Source organism: Natator depressus, chromosome 4 (genome assembly GCF_965152275.1).
Source record: "Natator depressus isolate rNatDep1 chromosome 4, rNatDep2.hap1, whole genome shotgun sequence".
NCBI classification, from domain to species: Eukaryota; Metazoa; Chordata; order Testudines; family Cheloniidae; genus Natator; species Natator depressus.
This window is the reverse complement of record NC_134237.1, coordinates 87,236,405-87,260,085: the sequence shown is the minus strand read 5'-3', so window position 1 is coordinate 87,260,085 and position 23,681 is coordinate 87,236,405. Positions and strand designations below refer to the sequence as shown.

At 41.6% G+C, this 23,681-nt stretch overlaps 1 protein-coding gene across 1 annotated transcript in view; it reads right to left on the bottom strand.

Moving 5' to 3' along the window:
- The window catches only part of DLC1 (DLC1 Rho GTPase activating protein), a 354,507-nt gene that overhangs the window by 274,818 nt on the left and 56,008 nt on the right, over nt 1–23,681 (bottom strand). Inside the window, exons 2-3 of the mRNA XM_074951354.1 lie at nt 7,354–7,503; nt 2,163–2,303 (exon numbers count right to left, since the gene is read on the bottom strand). Of these exons, the coding sequence (XP_074807455.1) occupies nt 2,163–2,303; nt 7,354–7,503 (291 nt within the window). The remainder of the gene's footprint in view (nt 1–2,162; nt 2,304–7,353; nt 7,504–23,681) is intronic.

Genomic DNA, 23,681 nt, shown 5'->3' with positions numbered 1-23,681 from the left:
GGGTGGGAGAAAATAATCAGGGACTGGATCCACTGTTTATTTATCTAATCTATCACCATAGTATCTGAGAGCTCTTGGTATGATCGTATTTACTAATCTTCCCAGAAAAAAAATCCCTCAACCCTGGAATGAGATGCAGCATGAAGTTTCAGGAAGAGGGATTTCATTTAGGGAAACTTAGGGGAGGTTTTGAAAATTGAGTTGAATAAATGGAAACTTAGAATCAATCTTACATAAGGAGTGACTGCTGCAACTCTATAAATGTATATGAAATATACACCTCTAATACACTGTTTTAAAATATTTAAAATTATTTCACAGCAAAAGAAAAAACAGAATCATTGCAAAAAGTACACATTAAAAATGGACATCAAAGAAAAAGAACTACTTAGATACATCCAGCATTAACCCAGAGGCAAAGTCATCAAAGAACAAATGCTTTTAAATGGGGAATTAACATTTCACCATACCTAGCTCCATTGATGTTTATCCCATGGCATCACTGCTGACCAGAAAGCTAGCTGTTCAAAGACCCCCAAATATTAGTACTGAAATCTAAATGAAAAAAATGTTTATTACCTTTGAGAGTCTTTGATGCTTGCTCTTCTCAACAGGGGGATGGTGAAATGGGACATTCAGACTGCATCCTCCCAACAACTGCACTGTGCTCAAGAGCTTGTGCTGTGCTTTATGCAGTTATTGACAAAGTGCAGAGCCCTCTATTTGCTATAGCTATGCACTGGTTCAAATGATCAATGACATGGGAATTTATTTTTACACAAGTGCAGAATCCTAAATCCACATACATGTTTATTGGAACCTTCATAACTGCAGCAATGAAGAGCCATTAATTATCTTGCTATTACAGCGCAGTACGCATTGATATACTTATTTTTACACATATAAGTTTGCTGTTTTATACCAGGTTCACTTTTTGTTTCTAGGTTTTGGCCCAAGTTTTCTGCCAGCCCAATTACCTTTGGGTGTAGCAGTGGGGAGAAGTGGAAGGGTCTGCCACAGAGTTGGTGAAGGTGCCCAGATTCTCTGGTTGGTTCTGTGCCAGCACTGACAGAGTTTAGAGAAGCCTAGACTTCTCTGGTTGATGAAGTGAGGATTTACCCAGCAGAAGAATCTGAAGAAGTGAGAAGAGCAGAAGGAGCTGGTGCCTTGCTTGAAAGTTTCTGGGGTACATAGGCTTTCTGATAAGTGGAACTGCAACAGCACCTGAATGTGAAAAGATGGGTCCCAACTCTGAGGCCCTTATCCATCTGTCGTCATCTAAATGAAAGTCTGTGCCTTCAGCAGATCCCTCTCACTCTGAGGGGTAGAGAGGAAGAAGACCTCTTGATACCACCACCTCACCATGTTTTGGGGAGAAAGGCAAATAATATTTAACAAGGATTTTGCAAAAAAATCTCTTTTCTGAAATGTCAGTCATCTAAATTACAGGAAATTGCATCAAGTATCTGAGACTAGCCAAGGTACGCTCCCTTAGACTCTCTCATTCTTGTGTGTATATGCATCAGTACAGATTCTCCAGCTAGGGAGAAATGGGGGCAGGGAACACTAAGGATTGCTTTGCACATTGCACACACAAATCATTTCAGATCATTTTATTCTCTGTGGGTCCCCTTCATTCATTTCTCCTTGCTGACATCCTGTTACTACGAGGTGATGCAACGTTGTACCACCATATAACATTATGACCTGTGATGACAGCCACTCCAATTAGTGAGCTCCCTTGACTATCTTGAGTTTCCACAAACACTATGTAAACGTATGCTATCACAATCTGAATCCCACAGAAAGATATTCCTTACAGTTGCTGTAAATCTTATCTTCCAAAGTCAAACACTGTGTCTCCATTATGGTTTGTCTTTTTACATGAAAGCCAAACTTGTAACAATTCTCAGCACATAGTCCCAGATTAAATACCAAAGCTCTAGTTTATCTAAGAACTCTACGCCACAACGTGCATTTTGAGATGCATCCTGCATTTTAGGAAACACGTTAAGGGAAACCTATGACAACTTCAAAGCTTTCAATACATTGATAGGGACTGTATACTGCTCTACAGCCTGTATGACATGTGGCACATCAACTCTATCCGTTCTGTCCAATAATTAGGACATATGATAAGATTAGCATTGTTCTAAACTCACCCCAGCCTTGGGTTTAGCTCCAGAGCCAGCCATTGGACATGGAGATGTTAGGGCACCAGCATGGATATTAGGAGGCAAGTGTGTTTGGGAGTGACTTATTGAGATGACGTCTGCTCCACTTTCAGAGCCAGATTCCAAATCCTGTCAAAAATGGTACAAATCTCTTTAGTACATGTTAAAATGGAACTGTTTAATGCAGGGTACTATGTTATTTACACAATATAAATAACACTAAATAACAAAGTGTTTATTTAGGCACATCCAAATATAATATATTTTTAATTCTGTAAGGTAACAGCAAACATCCCCTTGTTCTCTCTCCTTCCTTAGATGTGCACTCATTCACTTTCCTTCTTCTCAGTGAAGGTGGTTTGCATTAGCTGCTGTGCTGAAATTATAAATCACCACTAACATCAAAGCTATTATTCCCCTAAATGGGAGGGTGTAAAGTTAAAAAAAAAATCATCTAACAGTTGCAGAAGTCTGGCATTATTTTCTTATGTTTAGTGTTTCCTGTGTGTCTTGGGTTTTGCGCCCACCTTCTGTCTCTGGAAGCATTTCCAAGCTCAGTGAACATCTGTAAATCGTTATACAGCTGAGGTGACATCATCATTTAGCAGTTTGTGCAATTCAAAGGCGCAGCTTCTTGTTATTTTGGAGTTATATTAGTATGGGATGCATTTGCCAAATGTAGTCTTTGGTTAAGATGCCTTAACTTTTTAGGCCAGAGGTTATATTCACATTTTAAGAATGTAACAAAAATAGTGTATTGAGGAAATAAACACATCCTTTAAAAAATACCATGTAACATCTAGCTGAGACAATGTAAACATAATAATTGCTTTGGAAACAAGATTCTTATAAAATTTGTACAATACTCACAGGCACCAAGGTTCATAGGAAATCAGTGATAACATGTAAACAGTATCAGAATAATGCTAATAATCCAGTATTTCATATTTTGTCTCCCTCTAAAGGCTCAGCTAATGCTTTTCATTCTGACGGCAAGCGTTATCACTAATTATCTTGTAAAATTAGTTACTGTTCTTCTAGACACATATGCGGGTGAGTCAATTTGATAGCTATGAGTGAGTGTATCTAAGTGCAGGATCAAGCTTTCAGTCATCTAAGACAAATGGGCTGCACCATATTATACTGCACTTGGGTATGTATAGTAATGTGTTTCAGGTTCACAGCAGTTTTCCATGCCCCCTCCATGGATGCCATTTCCAGCTCTCCCTCCCAAGAGTCCATCTCCAATTAATTCTCTTTTTATCCTTTTTCCAGGGCTCCACCCTCTAGGCCAGCAGCTATCAACCAGGAGTCCGGGGCCCCCTGAGGGGACACAATCAGGTTTCAGGTGGTCCGCCAAGCAGGGCTGGCCTTAAACTCACTGGGCAGAAAGCTGAAGCCCTGCCACATAGGGCTGAAGCCTAGGGCTCCGAACCCTGCCACCCAAAGCCTGAGCAACTTAGTTTTGTGAGGGCCCCAGCTGCCTTGCTTGCTACCCCCTAATGCCAGCCCTGGCTTTTATGTATAGAAAAATTGTTGTTGTGGCAGAGGTGGGGCATGGAGTTTTTATAGCATGTAGGGGGGCCTCAGAAAGAAGAAGGTTGAGAACCCCTGCTCTGGGCCATCCACCTGAGATTTCCAGATTCGCTTCTCTCCCATGCCACTTCTGCAGTAGCCCCAAGTCACATCTCCTGTGAGAAGGCTCTCCATCTGTGAGTCCTGCCCCTGTTCATGGAACTTCCCACCAGGACCAACCTCTTGCTCCTGGGCTCAGCTTCCCACAGACCTCCATTTAGGCTTGCTGCATAAGAGCCTCCCACAGTGTTCCATTCACGCGGGCCTCGCAGTCTGTGAGATCCAGCCTCTATTATTAACCCTCTTGTTCTGGGCTCAGCTTCTCTGAATCAGGCTGGTTCTTCCCTTTGTTCCTAGGGGCCTCTGCGCAAGCCTGCCTGTAACTCAGTAGGGATTCCCCAACTGTGACCAGTCCTCACTAGCAACCTCCTTCACTTTTTGTTCTTTCCAATGGCTTTTTTTCAGCTGTCCTTTACTGCTCCTGTTTCTCTCCTTCCCTCTTCAGGAAACTCTCACCTGCTCTTTTCTGTCTCTCCCAGCCAGCTCTCACCTGCCCCTTTCCTCCTGATTCCCCACTCTCTCAGCCTCTGTCCATTTATATGGCACAGATGCCTACTCCTAAGCCCAATTGGGAAGCAGCTGAGTCACAGGTGCCCTGGACCTGTTCCCTCTTGAAGGGGCCAGCCACCCTGTGACAATGTTGTATGCATTCTGAATTTCATATCTATCATTGCATAATTATTTTCAGGTACCAACAGGTGCACTGCTAGGCCTATAAAGAGCTTGTTACAAGGCCATACTAGAATGAGCACACTTAGCCACCTCTGGAAAGCTCACTAGGTGCTCCCATTGCCTCATGTTCCTTTCTTGGCTAGCAGAAGTATACCATGTCGTCATTTGGGGCTTTCTACATGCTGCCTTCCAACAGGCTCCCCACAACTGTCAGCTGTAGAATGAAAAGCAGGATGATAGATATTATGGATAGCTCATTATCGTATCATATATTAAACCCACTATAATGAGAACCCCTGAGACCCTGGAACACTGAGGGCCAGATTCTCCTCTATGACATGCAAATTCCAGTCTAAAGGAAATCAGTGAAAGTTACACATGTGATATCTAAGAACACAAGTTGTCCCTAAAAGATTAAAAGATTAAAATAAAGCCGTTTGAAAAGGTTATGAAGATAAGAGGCAACATTGGCCTTAAACAGTTATTCTAGTGACATCTCTGTTCGACATCTGCATGAGGAGCATATATTTAATAGTGGGCTCTTCAGCCTAGCAGAGAAAAATATAACATTATCCAATGGCTGGAAGTTGAAGCTAGACAAATTCAGACTGGAAATAAGGTGTAAATTTTTAACAATGAAGGTCATTAACCATTGGAACAATTTATCAAAGGTCATAATGGATTCTACCTCACTAACAATTTTTAAATCAAGATTGGATGTTTTTCTGAAACATATGCTCTAGGAATTATTTTTGGGAAATTCAGTGGGCTGTGTTATACAGGAGGTCAGACCACACGATCACAATGGTGCCTTCTGGCCTTGGAATCTATATTGTCAAGGCAACACATACTTTATATCTGAAATGAATTAAACATTTTCCTGTTTTCAGAATATTCTAGATAACACTTCTTAATTTCCATCCCTCGTCTTTTTCCCCCTCTAAGCAATCCCACTGATACAAGTTTTTATGGAGAATAGGCAGCCTGCCAATAGTTAAGTTTTCAACCAGTTGCCATTATAAAGTCTTAATAGACTGTAACTTTGGCCTGCAAAAGTGGTCTTGCAGAATTCCCTGATTGACTCTGAAAGCAGAGGAGAAAGTTTACGCAAAGTTTGAAGAACATACACCGTGCTTTTTTTTCAGTTACAATGAATTAAAAATTACCTTGATTTGGACTTTTATTTCTGTCTCCTTTTAGCTCAAAAATGACTTATTAATGTCCCTTCAAATTTTCCATACAGTTAAAACTCCTTGAAAATTCATGAGCCAGCTATATTTAAAGGGAATAGAGTGTAATTTTTTTTTGATAGTTTGGGGCCCTATTTCTACACTCACTAATTTAAATGGGAGTTTTGGACTCCACTTTGACTCCATTATTGTTAATGGGATTTTATGCCAGTGTCTGCATGGGGAGTGGGATTGAGCATCATGGGTGAAATTCATCCATGCACAGAGGGAGCCTGCACAAAAGCTCATGTACTGCTTAAACCCACTTTCCTATGGCTTAAGTGGGATTTGAGTGGGTGCATGAACTTTGGGCAGGTCCTTTGCACAGGGATGAATTGCACCTTTGAGCATAAGTGAATTTGAGAGTACTTTCTATGCAATTTGAAGATTTGAGTGCAACGTAATTTCAACAAGAGAAATAAAATTAAAAAGAAAAATGACATCAGGAGACACTTAACAGCCAGTCAAAATCTTCAAAATTCTCTCATTCAAACTGAAAACATTTCTATTAAAGATTTCAGAGATATGTAGTAGCTATGTTGTTTTGTGTTGTACTTTCTTTTTCTGTTTGGATTTGGTTTCTTCTAAGAATGAGTTAAAAAATCCCCAGTTGAGTATTTCAATAAGCATTATTATTATTTTAAATAGTGAACATTATGGCAGCCCCTACTGAGAGATAAGCAAATATTTATAATTTGGGGGTATTTCAACACCTCTATATTTTAAGTGGCTTAACTGTAATATGCTGTCAAACTTTTTGCTAAGTAACAGAATACAAACATGAATTGTATTATATTATTAACTACATACTCTTCAACTGGCCACCATGCTCAGATTCAGACAAAAATAGAAAGCTGTTTTTTTTCCTACACATTACTAACTGGACTGTATGGAAATAATGAAGATGACTTTGTTAGAAAAAAGCTTTATTCCAAACACTGGATAAAATGAACATGTTTCTTTAAGATTGCTTATTTTTATTGCAAAATGGCTGCAGTAGGGATGGTTCAGATGAGCAGAAAACCTGCATTATGACATCCCAAACAAGCCACTTGAAAAGTTGGTCATATTCCTCACATCTACTTGTTTAAACAAATCTTTTAAAATAACAATTTATTCATTAGTTAGTGAACTGCTCTATACTCTTTCACACTGTCCTCTGCAAAAGACTCTCTAGCTAAATAAAAATTGTGCATTATGCTGGAATATTATTCTAACAGAGGAGGATTTCAAAAGTGGCCCAGAAGTGGCTCCCTGCTGAAAAATTTCTGGACCCCACAACTGGGAACAAAACAAACTGTAACTAATTACATTTTCAACTCTAGCTGTTGCAAATCAAGTGGAATGTGCATATATTCACAGGCTAACATTACTCTGATTCTAACTCCACTTTAATTTGTCTTAGCAATAAGAGGTAATAGAAACAGCCTGACACCTTTTGAATTTTGCTGTTCTCCCATTCTTTCATCTGGGGTATTTTCATAATTCTCCCACATATCAGCTCTCTTTTCACAGAAAAGTACAAGCTGCAAGTGCTAGGCTGATCAAAGAAATGAGAGAGACATAGAAAGGAAGAGAAATGAATTAATGAAACAAAATAAATCTAATTTGAATAAAAAGAAAAAGTTAGCAAACAGGCTCACAGGTATATGCCTCCGTTTGTATGTTGGGGTGCTGGATGGTGAAGAGCCTGTACTGAGAGCATTTTCAATATCCTGATCTAGCTGGTCCAGTTTCATAATTAGCAGCACCATGGAGTCCAATCGTGACCGATCTCGATCTTCTCTCATTTCCTGAGGAACAGAACATACAATTACTGAATCTGAAAGGGCACTTCATGGAAAGAATAAAAAGCTCTCTGTTCCCTAATTTGACAAAAAATCATTGAATAATAGGCAGCAAACTCTCATTTTTTGAGGGAAAAAAGAAAAATGTTTTGTATTATCAATGGGCTGTTCACTCAGAAAAGGTTGACTTACTGCCAGTTAAGCATTTGGTACACATAGTTAATATCCATCTTGTACTGGAATGTGTGAGGAAAGAACATGTACAATACTTTTGACATAAATGCACTGTGGGGATTTCTCCAGTTCAAGAGTAATCTCCCATTCAGAAGGGCTATCTAAACTTATCCTCCTTTCCCAAACCCCTACCCCCACAGTTAATTAGTTTTATTTGAAGTAAGGTTCTCTTTCCTTGTGATGAACAAAGTAAAATATGTACATATATAAGTGGCATATTTTTGAATGTGTGACAGAAATGGGAAAAAATCCACAGAAACCCATTTTTCAGCTGTCTCTGAAAGTCCTTTGACAGTGGCACCCATTAATGCTTCTGCTGTACCTTAGGGACTTACCAATGCATTTAGAAAACCAATTGTTTGAAGAGTTTTTGTCTTGGCTGTAAAATCTTGCTATACATGAAATCTCCCTGTCCTGTAATAAAATACAGGCTGTATTTATAGATGCCTGCACAGGGGACAGGAAACTCCATATGCTTCCCATCCCAGAATCTCTCACACATTCCTTTGTTGGGGGATGGAAAGAGAAGAGTTATAATTCCTCCTTTAAAAGAAGCTTGGAGAGTGAACCCCCAAACCAGCATAGGCACAGACAAACCACACATGAGCCCGGTGCTTCTGTACTTGCTTTGGATTCCAATGACAGGCACCCAAGGGCTGGATTAGGTCCTTAAAATATTATGAAAAATATTATCTGGATGATGTTCACTGAAGGTAAAGCAGTTATGGTGCTAAACTCCCCTGTAGCTCTTGGAAAATAAGCCCTATATATTCTCAACTATTGGAGATGGAGAATAATCAGTGAATGTTTTGTTGGGCATTAAAGAAGAATAAATACAAACCAGCACCCCTGTAGAGTGTTAACTAGTCAATGGGACAGCTGAGTAAGACTTTCATAATGAGAAGCAAAACCCAGGTTCTTGTTTCAGTTTTTGTTACAATTTAAAATTCTGGCCAGACTTGCTGAAGGGATCCCTGAGCTGTGAGAGCCTCCTGGGGAACATGAGCAGAGTTTAGAGCGAACCTTAACCATACAGCTTTAGTGGAGAGCCCCATGGCAAGCCATGATAACGGTAGAATTTTACTAAGTTGAACCCTTGCAGCTAAAACTTCTGAGTTTCTTCGTTGTAGTTGATGTTTTTGGACTTTGATACATTAGGGGACAAATAGTGACTCCAACCTCCATAGATGCAGAAAGCACTGGAACAGGTCAGGCTTTGCTGCACAGGGAGGTGAGGAGTCCTCCACATGCTATGTGGCTCCCTGGCAGCTCCACCATACCGTTGTGTGGGTGATTGGGGTTGTGCGTGACTGGTATTGCTATGACTAAGCTGATTCACTAGTCAACCCCCCTGCCTAAAGAGGGGAGCACAGTTGCCACAGAAGCAGAACCACCCTATGGGGCCCAGAAAAGCCTGCATCCCACAAGATCCCCTGATTATTTTAAAATACATTTGTATTCCTCTTCCTTGGAATCTTAGCACTGAAAATGTAAACCAATATGAAACAATCATGAAACTCGAAAGGAAAAAGCAAATGAGCTGTATTTCTGCAGCAAGAGGTGAGGAGTGGTGGGGGTTGGGAAAGCATTAATCATCAGGCACACACCTAGAGGTTTTACGTACAATGAATCAGTTAGATTTGGAGTTTATCCCAAACAATCTTCTCACAAATTCTCCCCAAAATCCTTAGGCTGGCTTTTCATGAAGTGGATTGATAATGGTGGAGAGGAGTCACTTACAATTAAGAGGTGGCAAAGCATTATTATGGTTATAATAAGCCTAATTATTATTATCCAGAAAGGATAATTAGGCTTGATGCAGGGGATGAGGGTTTGGGTCTAGGACCCTTTTCAAACCAAAAATATATTTAGGCCTGTAAGTACTGTATTATTGCAGTACTCCTGTGAATGGGAGTCAGAACAGCATCCTAGATGAGGAGTTTTTCGTTTGTTTGTTTTAAAAACAAGTTGTTAAATACAAACGAGTTTTTCATTTGTTTGGTTTTTTTTAAAAACAAACAGACTTTTCCATTTGCACTGCACTTGAACATGACTCATTGTATATAGCTATCATTGCTTTCTGTCTCTTTCACAAAAGCCTAACAATTATACCAACAAAAATTAAAGTATACCATAAAAAAAAGCTATTCTTGAGTTGGAAATCCATTAAGATAGGTGAATCCTCTAATAATATTTATTCAGTGTATGTTTAAACAATTTTAGCCTTGATATTATCCAAGCCTTTTACGGCTTATTTGTCTTCTCCATATCTCCCTCGTGTATATTCTGAGATTTTGTTACCAGCTTGTGATTTTATCTGAAGTTAGCAAGACACCAACAATCCATTTCTTTTCTTTTGAAGTGACAATATTTCCTTCCCCTCACCCACCACCCTCCAGATCTTTTCTCAATTTCAAATTATTTTCAAGATGATTGTAATATCCAGTAGCTGTCAGGTATATTACAATTTTAAAAAATGAAGGCTACAAAGTCAAGCTCTCAAAAGTTAGAAGATGCTAGAATTAAGGTTGTCTGTGCACCTTAATTTGGTCCCCTTGTGTGTTTGCATTATGAAGCTGTCTAACTACACGCCATATACTTCTCCTTTTACCACCCGCCACAGGACACCTGCCTTAATCAGTTAAACTAGTGATATGTATTCTAAAGTTTACGTAAGTCTTAACATGGTTTTTGTCAGGGAACTTATTTTACAATGTGTCAAAATTCCTCCCTGACTCCAGAAAGAGAACAATTTAGGTCATGATGTATTACAATTTATAGTCCTTTTAAGTTTTATCTTATCTGGTGTAACCAAAAACAATGTTAAGAATTAAGTATGAGCATATATATCAGAAATATAGGCTAAAACACACTGTATTTATCCCCAAACCATCAGATGTTGCAACTACCCCCAAACCAAACATTAGAAGCCTAGGAAATTCAGAGATAAGGTTACACTTAAAAGAAATCCAAATATGCTCAAGTATGAAAAGGCCCCCTAACGCTGCCATGTAGTGAAACCGTGCAATAACCATACAATTATGACTAAGGCATTTCAGTGTGTGGTCCCAGATTACATTAAATTGATTTTTAAAGACACATTTTCTTTTCCCACCACTAAACACTCTATTCTGTGTCACTACAGGGTTACTTATCTGTGCATTTACATAGCTTAATACATTTGGATTTCTTTTAAGTGTAATCTTAATTTTGAATTTCCCGTGTTTACAATGCTTGGGTTTGGGATAACTGCAATAGCCCTTTAATGTATTTTACCTTGATATGTGCTCTCAACCTTAGTGAAGTTTTCTCCTGGGAATTTCCGTGATTTTTCAAATTTAAAATTCCATATATGAAGAAGTAAACATGAAACCCAAAAGGGAATATTACCCTGGGATATTTTTAAAGACTTGAAAATATTGAATAACTTTTAATATTTTATTTTTACTTTTTTATATATATATATCTCCATCTGCTGTGGAGCAGAACAAATAGGGTTGCCAAATTTCTAATTGCAGAAAACTGAACACCCTTGCCCTGCCCCTTTCCTATGAGGCCATGCCCCTGCTCACTCCATCCCCCCTCCCTCCATGACTCACTCTCCCCCACCCTCACTCTCTCGCTCCTTTTCACTGTGCTGGGGCAGAGGTTGGTGTGGGCTCCAGCTGGGGGTGTAGGCTCTGGGGTTGGGCCAGGGATGAAGGGTTTGGGGTGCAGGAGGGGGTTCTGGCCTGGGGCTGAGGGGTTTGGAGTGTGGGAGGGGGCTCTTGGCTCAGGCAGGGTGTTGGGGAGGGGTATGGGGTGTGGGTTGGGGGTGCAGGCTCCTGGGTGGGACCAGAAATGAGGGGTTCAGGGTGCACAAGGGGGCTCTGGGGTGGGGCAGGGGACTCTGGGCTGGGGCAGGGGGCTAGGGTGTGGGAAGGAGCTTGGGGTGTGGGCTCTGGGCAGCGCTTACCTCAGATGGCTCCTCGGAAGCAGTGACATGTCTTTCTAGCTCCTAGGTTGAGAGGCAGCCAGGGGGCTCTGTGCACTGCCCCCACCTCCAGACACCACTCATGCAGTTCCCATTGTCTGTGGTTCCTGCCCAATGGGAGCTGTGGAGCCAGCGATCAGGCCGAGAGCAACGCATGGAGCCCCCTAGGAGCTGGAGGGACATGCCGGCCACTTCCTGGGAGCCACAAGGAGTCGGGCAGGGAGCCTGTCTGCCCCGCTGTGCTGCCAACCAGACTTTTTATGGCCCAGTCAGCGGTGCTGACTGAAGCCGCCAGGGTCCCATTTCGACCGGGTATTCTGGTCTAAAACCAGACACCTGGCAACTCTTCATAGGGTGACCAGGTGTTCGGTTTTTGACCAGAACACCTGTTTGAAAAGGGACCCTGGTGGCCCCGGTCAGCACCACTGACCGGAATGTTAAAGGTCCAGTCAGCGGTGCTGCAGCACTAAGGCAGGCTAGTCCCTACCTGTCCTGGGGCATTGCTCTGTGCCCTGGAAGCGGCCAGCAGGTCCAACTCCTAGGCACGGGGGCCACGGGGCTCCACGCGGCTCCACTCGCTGCCCCCCTCCTGAGCACCGGCTTCTCACTCCCATTGGCTGGGAACTGGCCAATGGGAGCTGGGGGGCGGTGCTTGTGGGTGAGAGCAGCGTGCGTCATGGAGCCTCCTGCCCTCCGCCCCTCGTCTAGGAGCCGGACCTGCTGGCCGCCTCCGGGGCACAGCATGGAGCCAGGACAGACAGGCAGCCTGCTTTAGCACCATTGCGCCGCTGACTAGGAGCCGCCTGACGTAAGCCCATGGCCCCACCCTAGCCCAAACCCCCTGCCCCAGTCCTGAGCCCCCAAACCCAAAGCCCCCTCCTGTACCCCAAACCCCTCATCCCAGCCCCATCCCAGAGTCAGTATCCCTTCCTGCACCCCACCCCCCAGCCCTGATCCCCCCAAACCTGGAGCCCCCTCCAGCACCCCAGAGCCCTCACCCCCACTGCACCTCAACCCCCTGCCTCAACCTGCAGCCCACTCCCACATTCTGAATTCTTCAGCCCAACCCCCAAGCCTGGAGCCCCTTCCTGCACCCCAAACTCCTCATCCCCAGCCGCACCCCAGAGCCTGCACCCCCAGCTGGAGCCCTCACCCCCTCCCACACCCCAACTACCTGCCCCAGCCTGGAGCCCCTTCCTGCCCCCCAAACCCCTCATCCCCAGATGCACCCAAGAGCCCGCACCCCCATTAGAGCCCTCACCCCCTCCCGCAACCCAACCCCTGCCCCAGCCCAGTGAAAGTGAGTGAGGTTGGGGGAGAGTGAGCCACTGAGGGAGGGTGAATGTAGTGAGCAGGGGTGGGGCCTTGGGGAAGAGGCGAGGCTAGGGTGTTCAGTTTTGTGCCATAGAAAGTTGGCAACCCTAAGTACAGAGCAGTCAGAAAATACTAGTCAGTTAAGATGGGTTTGCTACAGCTGCTTTGCTTCACTGGAGCAGAAAGAGACAGCTGAAGTATGTACTCCGCTGTGTCCCACATTTCCCCACACACAGATTTCCTCCTTTCTCCTGCACTCCTTGCATTCCCTCTGTGTGTACACATATCCACACACCCCACTTTTGCACTTCCTTGTGCATCCCACATTCCTCTGTGCACGCACACACACAAATTTCCCACTCTCTGCCAAAGGCCTGCCCCCCCCCCCCACCTACCTAGTTTACACCTTCCTACCCTTTCTCCTGAATAGATCTGGTGCACAGGGAACCTTTTAAAATAAATATTTAGGATTAATGGCAATTTTTGCCTTTAACTTTCATGACGAAGGATTTATCCATCAGAAGAGGCTGGTGTATAAAGTCCTCTGCTATCTCCCATTGAAGTTTCCACATGACTAAGATACAGCTGCCCTCAGTTTAGGAATCTTTGAAAATAGACACCCTCACGCCTTTGTTTCTACTGAGAGTGAATTTAGCAGCCATCTTTGTTAAGAGCAGCCTGTGGCCTCAGTCCCACTGAGAACAATAACAGATGACAGCCATTTTGAAATAGGGCAATTCTTCATGGAATCTCAGTACTAGAATATTTGTCATTCTCGGCAAAGAAAAACCTTTCTGTTATAAATATAATGGGGAAAAAGGCCCATAACTCTGGGGAAAAAAGACTTCAAATGTAGCCTATAAATGAGATTTCAGTGAGTTTTTAACCACAGGGGAATGCTGGAGCATTTGTATTATTCTGTTAAATAAATTCAGATTTAGGAAACAATCTGACACCAAGAGCCAAATTTTTAATGACTCATTTTCAATTAAATTTTAACCCAAATTAATTAACTAATTTACTTGTAAATTCTCAGAAAATTAATTCCGTACCCAAAATCACAGTAGTTTTTCTTTGGATATGTCCACACTTTAAGATGGAGGTGTAAATTCCAGCTTGAGGAGACATACTGATGCTACTTCTGATTGAGCTGGCATGCAGCCATGTCAGTGTAAGCAGCAGGAGGACTAACCTGCCCCGAGTACCTGCCTAGCCTGGATGAGTACATACTTTGCATGGCTGAAGCTATGCTCTATTTTTAATGTACTTTTCCCTGGAGCTGGGAATCACACCCCCAGCTCAAAGAGCAGACATATGCTTCTTGGGGGTGGGGGGGATGCCTGCTTCACGTGCAAAACTCAACACAACCAGGTCAGTGTTACCAACTCTTTCAATTTTATCATGAGTCTCCTGATATTTAGAGTTTTTCTTAAAACTTAGCTGCTGGAATCAAGATATCGCATGAGAATCTCAGCCTTCATTTTAAAAAATAAAACGTTTCTAGTTCTCATGATTGCAGAGAAAACAAAAACAAACAAACAAAGTGAAGTGAGTACACTCTAGAGACTCAAACCTGTAAACAAATAAAAAATAATAAGTATTTTTTGTAAAACCTCATGATATTTAAGCCAATCTCATTTGGGCAGGGGGCTGCCTCATGCTTTTTGAACACTTGCTATTGGGAATGCTGCAACCTTGGGAATTATAGAACCTTGGGTAGTCCTTCCGTAATAATGCTTTAGGTACTGTACATTATAAGGATTTTATACATCCCTCATAAGAATATGGTGTTAGAACCAAGATACCAGACTAAATGGATCTTTGATCAGTTTTAGTAAGATAATTCTTACTAAATTGTTCTCAAAATTCTCCCAAAGAATATTTCTTTTCAAAACCAATCCATGATGTAGTAAAAAAAAAAAAAAGAAAGAAAATGCTAAGTATAGGAGAACATCACTAATTTTTATAACGCAATGGGAAACTTACTGCGAGCTGCTGAATATTGAAAATTAGTAAGTGAACAAATGCAATAATAAATGTTAAAAGGATCTTACATCACAAATTGCACTTCATTAATTTCTGTTCATAATTGTAGTTGTGTTTGAATTAAAATATTCCATAAGGTGCTAGTGAAAGTAGAAGATAAATATGAAGTTGTAGAGCTTTTTCAAAATTTCTCTTCATAAGACCGATCCGTATTTTAAAAATGGCTGTCAGGGAAATCCTGCATTTAAGAAAAAAAAAATTTTTAGGGCCAGATTTGTAAACTGTAGAGGCTCACTTGCATATCCAAAAATAATATTTTTTACACCACTGTACAAATTGCATGCTTACATTTGTACAACTGAATCTACGAATGGCTAGTTAACCACCATTTGGTGGGCTTGACTGCACAAATCAGACATGTTGAGTCAAAAGTATAAAAAAGTCAAATCCTGTTGGTTTCTACAATGCTAGATGCTTATGGTTTCATTAAAGAATAGACCTTAGATTTCAGAGGCAGACTTACAGTAGGGATGGAAAGACCAGCTTGCTCACTCAGAAAAGAAAGGGACCTTTTAGGAAAAGAGTTGGCTGAGTTTCTCTGAGTATCTTTGATCTGCAGCCAGTTGGACTGAGCCTAAAATCTTACATTAGTGTTATACATTTCATATGACATTAAATTCCTCATCCTTGTCTTTTGCTGCTAAAAAATATCCTGTTCAAAAATGGAAAGGTATTAAAACTCTTTTCATAAACTTTGAAGGCATTCATCTGAACTGACAGCAAGAGCTCAGGATAATGCAATATATCCTATTTCAAAACTATCTGTTGATTTTTTACAAGCAGTTATATAAATCAGATACATATTTTTTATCTTTTTGCACTGCAATGTACAGCTAAGATAAACTTGGGTAAAAGCCTGAGACTCTCTCACTGAAGATTATATCTCATACTACTATACTGGGGCCATATTCTTCATCCTTTTAGGAGAGAGGAAATGGTATATGGATTCCAAAGGAGAGCATTTCCACATACTGAGAAAATGATAGCACTGCCTATATTTTCTCCCACATAAAAGACTTCAGGTCCAGATGCTAAAAAAAAATCATAGTATTTTTCTTAAGAATAGCTTGAACCATCTAACTGAACAATATTTAAAACAAATTAGCCATGGAAAATATTTCCCTAATTTATAAACTGAAACCCGAAAGACAAAAGCGAACAAGATATATTTCTGGGAAGTACTGGTTTTAAATGCTCTGTATAGATACTTTGAGTCCCAGACTATTTTTCATCTAATCGAGTAGAGTTTACTGGGCTGTTCTACAACTGTTTCCAAAATGTGCTTTCAATATTCCAGTTAAACTTCTAAGGAGATGATATCTGGGAGAGAAAGAGAAGCAGTAGAAAACACTTGATTGTGGTACAACATAGTGAAACCCTTTCAATACAAGATAAAGGGTACAACTGAACAGATTCTCACAGAAACTCTCACAGGACATCTGACCTTAGGAAAAGCCATACTATTGTATGACTCCCCAGGATACTAATTGAGACATCTAGCCATGTGGATTGTCACTGCCACTGCAGAAGAGCATGGTTTGGATAGTGGCTGTTCCCTCTTCTGCACTAGGAAACCACATGGAGGGTGAACCCCCAAAAGTACCCATTGGTGGTTTTCCTCAGGGTTCCAGGAAGGGCTGGGTGGGTGGGATGCACTACCATGGGTACAGCACTCCTTTCCCACATCTGCACCCCTCGGATGGGGTGTGGGGGAGGAGATCTCGCCAATTAGGGTACCCTCTGCTGACAGAACCTCTTAAGCTTTATCTGATTTTGTGTTAAAAAACTTACTGACTCACAAATATGCCAGCCTTTCAATCTTAATGCACAAATCCCATTGTGGTACCTCCCTTCTTTGAAGGGGTTTTGTCTAAAACTCAGAACAAGTTCATCCTGAATGGGTTTGTTGTTGTTGTTGTTTTTGTGTGTGCACTGACTCAGTCAGTTTTGATTTAGCTATCCTGCACTGTGACCAACCAAGGCATTTGTGTCATCACAACTGCGCCAATAAATATGCTATTTTAACAGAGAAACTTTGCAGCCCATGAGATAGAAAATCACTTAAAAAACCCCAGGACAAAACAAAGTATGTTGTGTGATGTTGCACTCCATAATGTTTTATGGAAATATGCTTATGAGTGTAAATATGAGGTAACTTGAATATGCTTTATGCAAAAAGTCCCTTGTAAGGTACCATTACAAAGCTTATAGTCTACTGAGTGTATTCATCCTATTTGTATGTATGTATCATTCTTGTATCTGAAGCTAGAAATATAAAGTATAACTAGGACATCCTACTGTAATTATGCAAAGTGTGGGGCATTGATGATGGTTTAAAATCTTGATGCCTCCCATTGACTAGGACAATTGGTTGTAAATGGCTCTGTTTACTTGCAAGCCAAACAGCCCAGGAAGCATGGTGGAATCCATCTTAAACCTGGTTCTTTTCCATTTAGAAGGAGGGGTGGGGATCCAGACAGACAAAAGATTCCCGCCTTGTGCCAAAGCTATAAAATGGGGTGGAACAGATCAAAGTGGGCTGCCAGTCATGAGAAAATCCCTAGTTACTACCTGAGCTGGAACTAACAAGGATTATACCAGGAAAAGGATTGGGCCCAGACTAGGAAGGAGTCTAGTCTGTGAAAGAAGTTTATTGGAACATCTCTGAGGGTGAGATATTACCTGTATCAGTTTCTTAATGTATTAGGCTTAGACTTGTGTGTTTTTGTTTTATTTTGCTTGGTGACTTACTTTGTTCTGTTTGTTATTACTTGGAACCACTTAAATCCTACTTTTTATACTTAATAAAATCCTACTTTTTATACTTAATAAAATCACTTTTGTTTATTAATTAACTCACTTAATACCTGGGGAGCAAACAGCTGTGCATATCTCTCTATCAGTGTTATAGAGGGAGGACAATTTATGAGTTTACCCTTTATAATCTTTATACAGAGTAAAATGGATTTATTAGGGGTTTGGACCCCATTGGGAACTGGGCATCTGGGTGCTGGAGATAGGTGACCCGCTGAGCAGTTTTTGGTTAAAGTCTGCAGCTTTGGGGACGTGGACCAGACCAGGGTCTGTGTTGCAGCAGACTAGCATGTCTGGCTCAACAAAGATTCTGGAGTCCCAAGCTGACAGGGAAAATGTGCTCAGAGGTAGTTCCAGCACATCAGGTGACCATCCCAAGGGGATCTCTGTGACCGAACCCCTCACAAGTTGCTCTTTAGAGATTTCAGTTTTTAGAATCACACTATAATCAGTCAATATTGTGCCAAATCCCCATGACAAACACAATTCTGAGGGATCATTATTACATGGCCACATTATCTCAGCATGGAATACTGTAGCCAACAGCTATTTATAAACCATAGCACCACTGAAATAGAAAACCAAATCAAGCTGGACTGTTTATTAGGTAAGTCCATGTTACTGTGGGCAGACATACATGGAAAAGACTGTGATTACTTCATTGCATTGTACCTACAATACATGAAATACTGATACAGATAAGTGGGACTAACTCATATGACTACAGGATACAAAACAAATACCAAAGTTAATCTTGTGATTGATATAGCTTATCTTACACACAAGATAATTATTTTATATTTACAGCATGTAACTTTCAACATAATGGATTCTGAAGGACTTTAGAAACTCATTCCACAAACTACAGATGCTGGACCAGATCCTGGCCCTAGTCCCCCCTGCTTTGCGCTACTCTAGCCGGCCCTCTGCACCTCAGTTACCAGTCCTGACTTAGGGGTGTGTCAGAGGCATGGATTTAAAAAGGCATGTGGCAGGCAATCCCCAGATGGTGAAATGGTTCCTGGAGGCCTATGCATCTCAGAGAAGCTCCTTGCTACCCAAGGATTGTAGGAGTTGAAAAGGTGAATAAAGCAAACTTTGCCAACACCCTTCCAAGCTCTGCTTAGCATAGCTTGATGGCAATTGAAAATTCAGAGAGAGCATACTTTATCTGGCCATTTATTCTGCCCTATAAAAAGAGAGCTCACTGTCCCCTTTCTGCCCCTTATTGTTTGTTGATCCCACTCACAATGTCATGCATAAAATCAGTTTGCAATTATGTTGTAGCAGAATTTTATCATTTGTTTGTTCTATAGTACCTACCACTCGTTAGGCTGTGTGTATGAGTAACAGTAACAGCTACAGCTGGTAAAAATATTGGGAAAAATGCATTCATCAAAGCTAGCAAATTTGTATCACACTTGGTTCACAGACAATTCACAAAGGAGAAGGGAGGCTAACTTCCTTGAGTATATTGTTTGTTGTAAATTGTTAGCCCATTTCTGGTTGTTCTTATTTTGTTTACAATTCTTTTCATAACAGTGGTTGTGACACTTTTCGGCATTACCAGAGGTGTCCAGTACAAATTACTATCACCTGTTCACAGCATGAGAAAGCCTTGTCTGTGGCCACCAGGCAGAAAGTCGCAGAACTCTGCCAGCTGCTGGCAGCGCACATGCTCTGCTCCAGGCTCCGCGAGCCTCAGTCCTTTTCTTTGCAGGATAGCAATTTACACACCCTTCTTTTAGTGCCCAGTCTTTTCCTTTCGGAGCATCCACACTGTAAACCGATCCTCTGCATCCCAGTTCACCACTTTCCTTAGCACAAAGCACTTAGACATATCTGCAAAAACAACGGGGAGTCCTTGTGGCACCTTAGAGACTAACAAATGTATTTGGGCATAAGCTTTTGTGGGCTAGAAGCTTATGCCCAAATAAATTTGTTAGTCTCTAAGGTGCCACAAGGACTCCTCGTGGTTTTTGCTGATACAGGCTAACATGGCTACCACTCTGAGACATATCTGTAATAAAACCAGACTGAAGTTTGTTTAACAGAGCTTGAGATAGAGATTTAAATAAAAGCAAGTATAAGGGATTGGAAACATAAGGTTAAACGCAAAAGAAAAACATGAAATGCAATATAAAGCCTATACTCATTAACAGGTTACTTTCCTATCTAATAAGGCATTTCTCCCTCAATCGTCAATCACTACAGCACTTGTCCAGTTCAGAAAGCTGGGATCCACCTTTCATGAGACACCCCAGCTAGCAGAGTCTCTCCTCTGTAATGGATAACAACTTGTGCCATTATTTCTGCTCTAATATTGTTCAGGCCACTGTCTGTTAGCCCAGAGAGCCCCTTCTTCAGAGAACTCTTCTGTGGTTCATTTGTCTTTGTAAAGGCACGCGTCTCCTGCTGGTTCAGACGGTAAACAGGTGCGGCCTCCACAGATATCCATTGCTCTCAATGTTGATTGAGCTAGCCCTAAGACCCCACCTTGCCTCAGGTGACAAGGCTCCCTTCAACAATTTTGCAGCCAATTTTCCACATTTACATATCTCAGACTATTTGCTGTGCAAACATCTCACAATAACCATGACAGTCAGCTAGTTCTTTAGCTTTCAGTAGAAACCACACATGACCTCCTTTATTACTGAGAAGTATTGAGAAGATGATGTAATACAGAGATAATATACCTGTCTAGCTATGTCTGTCGCAGTGGGCTAATGTTCCTTACTTTTGCAAGCTTGCTGTCTATGTTTTGTCTTTTGAGAACTGTACTGTACCAAGATTATGAATTTGTTACAGTAGTACATTGTATTATCTTCAGCATTCTGTTGTTGATTGGCTATCTATTACACTGCTTTAGCTAAAGCCAGACTAATTTGCGAGGAAAGGTAGTAGCCAGACAATTACAAAATAGTCTGCAAATGTCAAGTCTTCTGCAGTGACAGAGTGTAGAATGAATAAAATTCTATTACTGTGGTCTTGTGACAAAGACTGTAGTAAGAACATAAAATCAAACAACACTAGCATCATGTTGTGAAAGAGACTGATGAGAACAGAATTTATAAGCAACTTTCTTTTAAACGGCCAATAAGTTCCTGATTTCCTTCTTCCTCTTGTGTTGTAAACTGGCATCACACTTGCATCCATACTTTCCAACTAAGCAAAAAAAAAAAAAAAAAGCTATGACCTTTAGTTGATCCCAGTTCTATTTGTTACGAAGGGAAACACTTACACTTTGAGGAGAGTATTATGACAGTAATCTGAGCACTAATTATAAGGCTGGAAAGAAATACAGCAATTTAGCGGGACTCTAGAAGTGGAACTTGACACATTCTGTATTTCTATATTATTGCCAGCACTCCACAGAACTGGCCTTTTTGTAAATAATTAACCAGATTAAAAAAAAAAACATAATTTCCTGACTTCTGCATTTGTATCACGCTAAGTCCAACAGATAAGTTCACATCACTAGGGAAAATGGTAAAATTGTGTGAAATTTTTGCAATGAAACCAGCGAATGGCAACATCAAACTCAGCTCCTTTTGGGTCTTGTTACAAACACAAACAGGTTAATTAAAAGGTCAGCTAAGATTTATGAATGTATGGAATGAACCTGCACCCAGTTACATGTAAGCCTGGCCCAGCTCATAGTTTCTGCAGCCAAACCGGATGAGGTTAATGGTTTGTTAAGATTTTGAAATGAAACCAGGTGAATCCTTAATGGTTATGGCTATATTTCATTTTCAAATTTTTGGATTTATCAAACTAGACACTCAAAGTAAATGGGGCGGTAAGAATCTATATCAATAAAGTCAACAGAAGCCTTTCCATTTACCTCAATGGGCTTTGGATCAGGTGTATGAACCTGTGCAAAGCCAAACCTCCAAGTTTTCTCCAGCTCAAGGGAAAATATGTGAGAATTTGTTTAGTCAAATTCAGCCCTGGCATAAATGGGCGCAACTCCTATTGACTTTATTCATTGGGATATTTGCTAATGTTATAAGACTCATGAAAAAATTTATATCCTAATTCTTATCTTCTGCGTAATCTAGTTCAAACACACTGAGAGCTTTTCATGGACTTTGACTTCAGTACAAGAAAAGATGAATGTTCTCAAGTGCTGTGCTCTTCTCATGAACTATGAACTAACACTGCTGAGCAATCTGAAATATGCCAACAAGAAAAAAAAATCTCAATTCTAAAGGGTGGTTGAATGCTGTTTAACATCAAGAGATCTGAAACAGTTCTCTCTGAGGTCCTGTGAGCTATTAGAGAGGCTCATTCATTACTTTGCCACATGAAAACGATAGGCCCTGGAATGCAGATTAACATGCAGAAGGTCCTTTATTATACGAGAAAGTAAGGTTACTTATGAAAGAAAATAACAAGCTCAAGTCTAAAGTGGTTTTTATTTATCTCATATATAAATTGCAATTTAGTCCTTACCACCACAATGTGCAGCGTAAACTAAATTCTTTTGAAGTGATTAACTGTCCAAGTACTATTGTTTCCCAGGAATGGAACACAGGTTCAAATAAGGTAGCTCTCCAATGCTAACTACTGGTGATAGCAATGAGCATTTGGTAATGAGAATCTGTGTTCAAGAAGAATTGCAGAAAGTTCCCTACATTCCAAGTACACTCTTATTCACCTGATCTGAATGTGCTGGAGGCAGTAGAGATAACTCCAGGCATCTTAATGCCTACTGGCATGAGGTTGCACAGACTTTTAGGAGACTGAAGTCTGAGAAAAACCTCAGCCCTGAGCCGATTGTGGCTAAATATCTCCGCAAGCAACAGGCTTTACATATTTGGTCCAGCAATTGAATAGTGTTTTCACCATACTTTATGACGGGTCGTGGAAAAGAAAAAAATTCTTCCCTATTAACTCTGTACCATTTTCCAAACAAAATAAAACAACCCACAATTCAAGATTGATCTTTTGACATAGGTTCTTGTAACAGGGCTTGGGAGGCCTAGTGGTTAGATCAGCTGGCTCTCAGGCCTGGGCTGGGCCCTCCATCTCCACCGGGGGTCTAGAGGGGGAGTGAGACAGCTCAGCCAGGCACCGGGAACAGCTGCTCTGGCTGGCACTTGGCGGGGGGTGGCTCAGCCCAGCACTCCGGGGTAGAGGTGGAGGGCGGGAGAGCAGCTCGGCCCGGCACTGAGGCTGGCCTGGCCCGGCACTCAGGCTGGGGGGCGGAAGCGGCTTGGCCCGGCTCAGGGGCTGGCCTGGCTTGGCTCGGCGGGAGCGGCTTGGCACAGCAGGAGCAGCCTGGCCTGGTGCTCAGCGTGGTGCTGGGGCTGAGGGGGCTGGCTCAGGGGGGCTGGGGTGGGCGAGCTGGCGCTCCTCTGATTGTGGAGGGGAGCCTCGGGCGGAAGGTGCAGGGCTGGCGGCCTAGCCTCCCCAAAGTGGGGGTTTACTCGCTGCCCATGGCTACGGTAGAGAAAAGCTCTGGCAGTAGGGAGGCAGCAGGACTTTACACTGTTAAAAATAGCAGCATAAAAACAGGAAGCACTGCTTGGCCATGTAGAGCGCCATCCAAAGTATATAACCTAAGGTTTCAGGTGTGTATGGCACTTCATTCCATTTGCCTAAGGCCTGGTCTACACTACAGAGTTTGGCCGATGCAAGGCAGCTTACGTCAACCTAACTATTTAAGTGTCTACACTAAAATTTTGCTCCTGCCAATGTAACCGCTCCCCACTACACTGACTTAATAACTCCACCTCCATGAGAGTCAATGTTGATATAGTTAGATCAATGAGGTATTAGTGTAGACACTGTGTCTCTT